A 7,664-nucleotide genomic window follows, 5' to 3' on the forward strand; every position below is an offset into this window, starting at 1 on the left:
AATATTATCAATGTAATGTGGGTGGTAGGATAATGGCAAATTAACATTTTTTAAGGATCAGCAAAGTAAACTGAAAACTTGAAATAGTACATAAGGATGCCTTGTGCAGGTTTTTTTGAATGTAGGAATTAGTACCCAGCCGGTGTGGCTCAGTGGTTGAGTGTTGATCCATGAACCAAGAGGTCCCCAGTTTGATTCCTGGTCAGGGCACATGCCTGGGTTATGGGCTTAATCCCCAGTAGAGGGTCTGTAGGAGGCAGCTGACCAATGTCTCTCTCTAATCGATGTTTCCATCTCTCTATCCCTCTCTCTTCCTCTTTCCCTATGAAAAAAATTTAAAATCTAGGAATTAGTGAGCTAGGTCTACCCATATATTACATGGCAATTCTATTTTCCCATAGCCACAATTTTCAAAATTTTTCTCAAAAATCTCAGTGCTCGCCGAAACCGGTTTGGCTCAGTGGATAGAGCGTCGGCCTGCGGACTGAAGGGTCCTGGGTTCGATTCCGGTCAAGGGCATGTACCTTGGTTGCGGGCACATCCCCAGTGGGGGGTGTGCAGGAGGCAGCTGGTCGATGTTTCTCTCTCATCGACGTTTCTAGCTCTCTGTCCCTCTCCCTTCCTCTCTGTAAAAAATCAATAAAATATATTATAAAAAAAAAAAAGTTTAAAAAAAAAAATCTCAGTGCTTGCCCTGGTCGGTTTGGCTCAGTGGGCAGAACGTTGGCCTGCGGACTGTAAAGGTCCTGAGTTCAATTCTCAGTCCAGGGCACATGCCCAGGTTGTGGGCTCAATCCCCAAAAGGGGGGAGGGCATGCAGGACGCAGCCAATCCTTGATTCTCATCATTGATGTTTCTGTCTCTCCTGCTCCCTTCATCTCTGAAATCAATAAAAATATATATTTTTTAAAACTCAGTGCCACTCAATAGAGGCACTCCTGTGAAGGAGCAGCTCTTATGAGTAGTTTCAGAAAATTCAACGCAGGGCTACCACTGATCTTTCAGACCTTGGCTTAGCCCTGGAATTGGAGCCACTCTACAAGTTCATGAGGTCACTTAGTCCCTAGTTTCCTCAGCTCCTCAGCCTTCACTGTTAAGTAGAGAGGACCCCTAACATAAATCATTCATAGGACTTCTTGCCGTGGAAAGTGAGTAGTGTCTCGTTCCTAGCTGCATTTGCTGCTGTGTATAAAAGTGTGTTCCTTTACATGGCCTTTAAGTCTTGTCAGTTTACATCCCATTCCGATGTGTTCCTTAGTCTTCCAACACAAGCCTGTACTTTTCCTGCTACCGGAATGCCTAGGCTTCCTATTTCTTATTTTGTCTGTTGCAATCCCTTGAGTCAAAGCCATGGGACCCATGTGCCTCCTTCTCATCTCCACATCCAAAGAGAAGGAATTAGCACTTGTCTCCAATTTGAACTGAAATTTATGAATGAAAATCTCCCAGTAAGGCTTGGTTCTTGCTCCTGACAGCTGTTCAGTAAATGGTTAGAATAAATGGGGAAATGGCTTTGGGGTGAGGGGAAGGCAAAAGGAACCTAAAATCCTGTGTCCCTTTCCTCTCTGTTCAGCTCCCTCTGATCTTTTCAGTCATTGAGTGTTTCTCCTTCAGTGAATTCATTCAGCTCTGTAAGGCCCATGCTCCACTCCAGCCAACCCCAACTTTCCCCCAAGAAACAGTGAACACTGGAGGATTGCACTACCCTTTATTCCTAGGATACAAGGAGGTGTCCAGAATCACATCCTGGTCCCACTTATCAAGGCCCCCAGCCCCTCACAGAGTATGAATAAGCATGTTCAGGGAGGCTTACTGGGCAGGTGGCCCAGATCCCTTTCAAGGGGATACACCATAAAGATGGTATTGTCCCAGGGAGGGAGGGCAGGGTGACCTGGTCTGACCAGCTCAAAGCCCATGTAGCTGAAGGCCCGAAGCAGGGCACCTGTGAAAGGAGAGAACAAATTAGAAAACTCAAACTCAATACCACTGTTCCCCCAGATTTCTGTGGGTTTTTTTCCCCACTAAGGAATGGATGTGGGGAGAGTGTGTAATGCAGGTATTAGGATGATGTGCTTTGTACTCAAACAGACTTAAGACTCTAACCCTGGCTTTAACATTTACTTTGTGACATTTTACGAATTAACCCTTCTGAACTTTTTTCTGATTTGTAAAATGAAGACTACAGAACTTTCTTCACAGAATTTAAGATTAAATAAGATGGCCCTGGCCTGTGTGGCTCAGTTGGTTGGAGTGTTGTCCTGTGTACTGAAAGGTCACGGGTTCAGTTTCCAGTCAGGGCAATATCCTGGTTGCAGGCCTGATCCTCAGTTGGTGTATGTGTGGGGGCAACCAGTTGATGTTTCTCCTCCTCCTCTCTCCCTCTCCCTTCTCTCTCTCTAAACTCAATAAAATAAACAGTAAACTCCCATAGGGGGAAAAAAAAGATTAAACAAGATGTCTATGAAGTGCCTAACACAATGATGGTATTGTAAACTCTTGACCATCCTTTGTCTTAAATACAAGAGTATGAAGTCCTTGAGGGAAGAGGTTGTAGTTTCTGTAACATGTGCTCCAAGCATCTGGTTATATTCCTATCCTGGCCTTATGCCCAACCCTTTCATACTGTTGGTGCTTAATACATTTAATATCCTTTCTGTCCTACCAGCCACACAGCCACATCCCTTGAATGGATTCTAATTTCACCAGTGGTCCTTTAGTCTGGCTTCTGAGATCTATCTGCAGGGACTTCCTAATAGACCTGAAACTTGAACAGAATGCTAGATACCTTCATTTCCTTGCGGGGCTGGGGGCGGGGGGGGGGGGGCTGAAATGCTGGAGCATTCCCTTTTTAAAGAGTTGGGGAAAGAGGGTCTCTTAAAGGAAAAGTCACTGTTAGTTTCTTCAGCACCAAGGGCCAAGGACAGAGCAGATTCCCACCTCTGTCATTCCGGTCGTTTTGGAAGTTTACAAACACGGAATCCACATTGGTCTTCTCCTCCACATACTCCAGTGTTGCAGTCAAACTAGGAGCCAGGGAGAAACATGGTTAATGGAAATGTTGAGCGAACTCAGAACCCAAAAGAAATCTCATTGGTCAGTTTTTGCTAACCCAAGCCAAGAAATGAAAGTTGCTAAACTAGGTTTGATAAGCTTTTTCTCCTAAACCAAGGGATTGTACACTATGAGACTGAATCCATGCCATGGATGGAGTCTGGGGCGAAGCGACTATAAAGTCAACAGCTGGAAAGCACATCCTATTCAACTGTTTATGGATTCTCACTTCTGTGTTTCTCACTCTGAGCCAGCAACCTCCCATGGGTTGTTATCCCTTGAACTCCAGATCCAGGCTGGTCACAGGCCGTCTGCATGCCAGTTCATTGGTTTGAAAGTATTCAGCTCCTGAATCAGCCCTCACTGGCTAGTATACCCAGTACCTGATGATGACATGATAAAATGAAACCCCAACCCCCTTCCCTCCCCCCTCTGCCATCCAGGCTCAGTCACCTTTTCTGGTTGCCTTGATCCAAGGCCCGATACGGAATATCCAGGAAAAGCTGACGGTCACAGAGAAGGCCGTGCCAATGGACAGAGGTCTGGGGGGTGAGGCGGAAATGGAAATCTAACTGCACTGGGTCCTGGTGGAGCAGGGCATCAGGAGCCAGCACTGTCAAATTCCCAGCCTGGAAAAGGAATACAAATGAGATTAATAGTCCCCTGCTTTTGTGTGCTTCTAGTCCTCACATACCAGGTCTCGGGCCGATTTGGGTATCTGAGGAAGCAAGGAAGGGGCTGATGGAGAGCCTGGGAGAGTTGGAGCCAAGGTCTTATTCGACAATATAGATCTCTTAGACCTAGGACCTAGCTCCATCCCTGACATGGAGTTCTCCTTGATAGCAAACATCTGATTGCAGGATTGCTGCCTGCTGTCCTCACCTCAGGATGCACTATCCCTTTAGAAAGTGCCATTTACATCAGAGAGCTCTCTCTCTCTCTCTCTCTCTCTCTCTCTCTCTCTCTTATATATATATATATATATATATATATATATATATATATATATAGTAATTGATTTCAGAGAGGAAGGGAGAGATAGAAATATCAATGATGAGAAAGAATCATTGATCGGCTGCCTCCTGCACACTCCCTACTGGGAATCGAGCCAACAACCCAAATGTGCCCTGGCTGGAATAGAACCGTGACCATGCTGGTCAATGCTCAACCACTGAGATTCACCAGCAACAAAGCTGTCTCATCTGTTTACTGTCTTACTGATAATACTCTTCCACTTTTTCCCATCATATAGGTTTTCTGTAATTTCTCATCTAAAATGCAAACGTCACACACAAGCATGTTATTGCAAAATGATATAAGGGCAAGTGCAGGAGTTCTGGGTTCCAGTCCAAGTAAGCATCTGAACAGCCTATGTCCTGCAAGTCTCAATACATTCCGTTCTTGGTTCCCACCTACTCTTCCCATCCTGCTTGTCACTACCACCTTAAGATCTCTAGGCAGAATCATTATCTATCAAGCAAGCAGTTTTTACACATGAGCTTTGAGGTCTCATCTAGCTCTTTGTAATGGTCCTTCTCTGCAAGGTATCATTACAGTAGGCACAGGCCTGCCTGACCCCAGCTCACACTCCACTTACCGAGTACAGTTCTTTAAGCTGGTCATGGTCACTCTGCTTGGTGCTTCTGCCCATCTGGAGGCCTACTGGGGAATCAGGAGCACTGAAGGCAGGAACGGGGCCGGAGTGTCAAGTCCTCCTGTTCCTTATAAGTGATGCTGGTTGGGAAAAAGAGGCCCCAATTAGTTTACCTCTTAGTCTGAGGTGGGGAGAGGGTCCTAACTTCCAGCAACACAGGACCAGGCTCTGGCACTGTCTTCTGTGTCTTCCCTAGACGAGCCTATTTCCATTTTCCCAGGTCAGCCCAGCCGGAAAAATGCTCAAGTTCCATGGCAGCCTTCCACCCTATTTTGCTATTCTCATCTCTTGCCACTTGAGAAGTTCTTCCAAATTCTTTTATTTTTCCTTACCATTTATATAAACTATTACAAGTAGAGATGAAAACAAGTACCTTCTAGACCAAGGCAGCATCTTCTCCCGGAGGGTGATCCGGTATTTGTAACAGTAGAAGTAATAGGCGTATGGCGACCAGATTGGGTAGTAGTAGTTCCGTGTTTTTCCCCTCTTGATATAAGAAAGGGAGTAGAGAGAGGGGCGCCACCTGTTACAAGGCAGTTTCTCAGTTCAGTGCCTCCCTGTGGCAAAGTGAGGTTCAGAGATGGGTGACAAAGGTTTAGGCAGTCTGGCACCATTGTGACCTGATGGGCACTATGACATGCACAAGGAGTCAGCCCTTATGTCACTTCAGGACTCTTCCTGCTGCTCCCCTCCCTACCCCACCCTTTCCCTTTAGCCAAGTGTGCACTTCACAACTGGACCAGTGGTGAACAGCCCTGCCTCGGCATGTGCTGTGCCCCCACCCTGTCCCCGCCCCCAACACACATACCACTTCCCCTAAAATTCAGCAACTAAAGGCTTAGTGTCTGACACTGCAAGAGGCTCCCAAGATCCTTATCCAGGGTCTGACCTGATTGGTTGGTTCCTATCAATTCAATGTTTTCATTATTATCCCTGCCTTTAACAACCCGGGGTACGGGTGCGACACATTTTTGAACTTTCTAATTGCCTTGTAGGAATTGCAAACTAAACGTCTCCAGGGCTCTGGACAGCTAATGGGAATTAGTGGAGCTTCTGGGTGAAGCTGTAGCAAAATGGAGAGCTCACCCCTGTCTCTCAGAAGCCAACACAACTCCACTCCGTCCCTCCAGTTGCCATGCAGAAATACAGACTCTGTGGTACCAGACTATGATTTTTCAACAGAAACTGGACATCTTTTTGTGGTAAATTTAATTTTAAAAAAATACTACCAACTCAAAACTTGTTGTTTTAAAGCAACATTGTGAGTAAAATTAAGTTCTGGAGCCATCAGTTTGAGACCTCACTCATCTATTCAACAGATATTTATTGAGGGCCTTCTATGAGCCAGGCACTATTTTAGGTGCCTGGGATTTATCAGTAAATAAAGATCCCTGACCCATGGAACATATCTTCTAACACTGAGAGAACAAACCTAAGTAATAAGCATAAGTCCTTTAATATGTTAGAAGAGAATATGCAATGAAGAAAATATAGAGCAGGATAAAGGAGGGTCAGGAGTGTGAAGGGGGTGGGACAGGTTGCAGTAATGAATAGGGTGATCCAAGTGGGCCTCATCGGAAAGGTGACATTTAATCAAAGATGTGAAGGAGGTGAGGGAGTTAGCCAAGCCAACACTGGAGGTAAGAGCATTCCATCCCTACACAACAACAGTGCAAAAAACCCTATTTTCAAGAAATAGCAAGGAGGCTGTGAGTAGAGCAGTGTAAGCTGTAGGGAGAATAGAGGGAGATGAGGTCAGAGAGCTATCAGACCATCGCCTGGACTTTTTCACTCTGAGTAAAGGGGGAAGTAATTTCAAAGTTTTGGCCGGAAGAGTGACATGATCTGCGTTACGTTCTCAAAAGATTGTGAGTCATGTAAACTGTAGAGCATTAAAGAGAGCTTTGTCAGGAGACCAATGCAGTTATTCAGGAGGATAGTGTCTAATTCCAGGGTGAAGCATTGGAGGTGGTGGGAAGTGGTCGGATTTTGTAACTGGAACCCACAGGATTTCCTGGAGTATGAGAGAGAGAAGCTGGGTCCCGGAAATGAAAGAATGGAGTTTCCATCAACTGAGATGGGAAGGCTCAGGTGAGAGTGTTTGGGGCAGGAGGCTAGAGATTGGTTTAGTTTGGAGCATGTTAACTTTGAATAGTCCATTAGACTTGTAAGGGGGAGATGATAAATAAGCAGTTGGATATTGAAGGCTAGAGCTTAGAAGTCTAGGATGGAGATAGGAATTTGGAAGTCACTGTAAGCCATGAAACTGAATGAGATCGTCAGGAGTGTGTATTGAGAAGAGTATCCAAAGACTGAGGGGCATTCTAAGAAGGGAGAAAGGAGAAATCAGCAAAGGAGACTGAGGAAAACTGGTGAAGCAGGAAGGAAAGAAGCAGAGAGCATCTTTCCATAATCTCCTCTGCCAAACAGACCCCATTCATTCCATTTACCCAGGACTGGGACCCTCCATACAGAGAACTGTCTGGGCCTTGTCATACTTTAGTTTTTCTCAGGCTTACCTCCCTTATGATTGAGAATTCTTTAAATATTAGCTTACATACTGCCGTTGTAAAGATTAAGAGTTAGACAATTCCTGGGCTGGCATAGTTTTCCAGACAAATCCATCCTTTCACCACCTTTAGGTGGCTGTCAAGTAAGGGAAAGAGAAAGGCGGAACCTTCCCTCGTGTCCTTTTCTAGGCTGTCAGGGACTTCAGAGAGCCACACGGAACCCAGAGGGAGAGTGTCTTCTCCTATCTGTCAGTGCAGTGGGCGTCCCGCCCCCGAAAAGAAGCAGGGAGGAGGGAGGGAGGTAGACGCCGAGTCGCGGAGCGTCGGCTCAGTTCTCTGGTCTCGCGGCTGCGGCAACGCCGGGAAGCCGAGCTCCTCCCCGCGCTGCGCCTGCCCCTCGGCTCCGCCGGGGCGCTCCGCCGGGGCAATCCGCGCTGCCTCAGGCGCGC

At 46.3% G+C, this 7,664-nt stretch overlaps 1 protein-coding gene across 1 annotated transcript; it reads right to left on the reverse strand.

The window, feature by feature from the left end:
- Positions 1-1,694: 1,694 nt before the first annotated feature.
- Positions 1,695-5,251, reverse strand: OAZ3 (ornithine decarboxylase antizyme 3; the record flags this gene model as incomplete). The annotated part of the gene is given in 6 exon segments (XM_028154287.2): positions 1,695-1,942; positions 2,938-3,023; positions 3,505-3,680; positions 4,649-4,723; positions 4,725-4,785; positions 5,079-5,251. Coding segments are annotated over 6 exon segments (714 nt in total), but the record flags the coding sequence as incomplete, so codon positions are not given.
- Positions 5,252-7,664: the final 2,413 nt, after the last annotated feature.

The sequence above is a fragment of the Eptesicus fuscus genome, chromosome 22 (assembly GCF_027574615.1).
Source record: "Eptesicus fuscus isolate TK198812 chromosome 22, DD_ASM_mEF_20220401, whole genome shotgun sequence".
Taxonomy (NCBI): domain Eukaryota; kingdom Metazoa; phylum Chordata; class Mammalia; order Chiroptera; family Vespertilionidae; genus Eptesicus; species Eptesicus fuscus.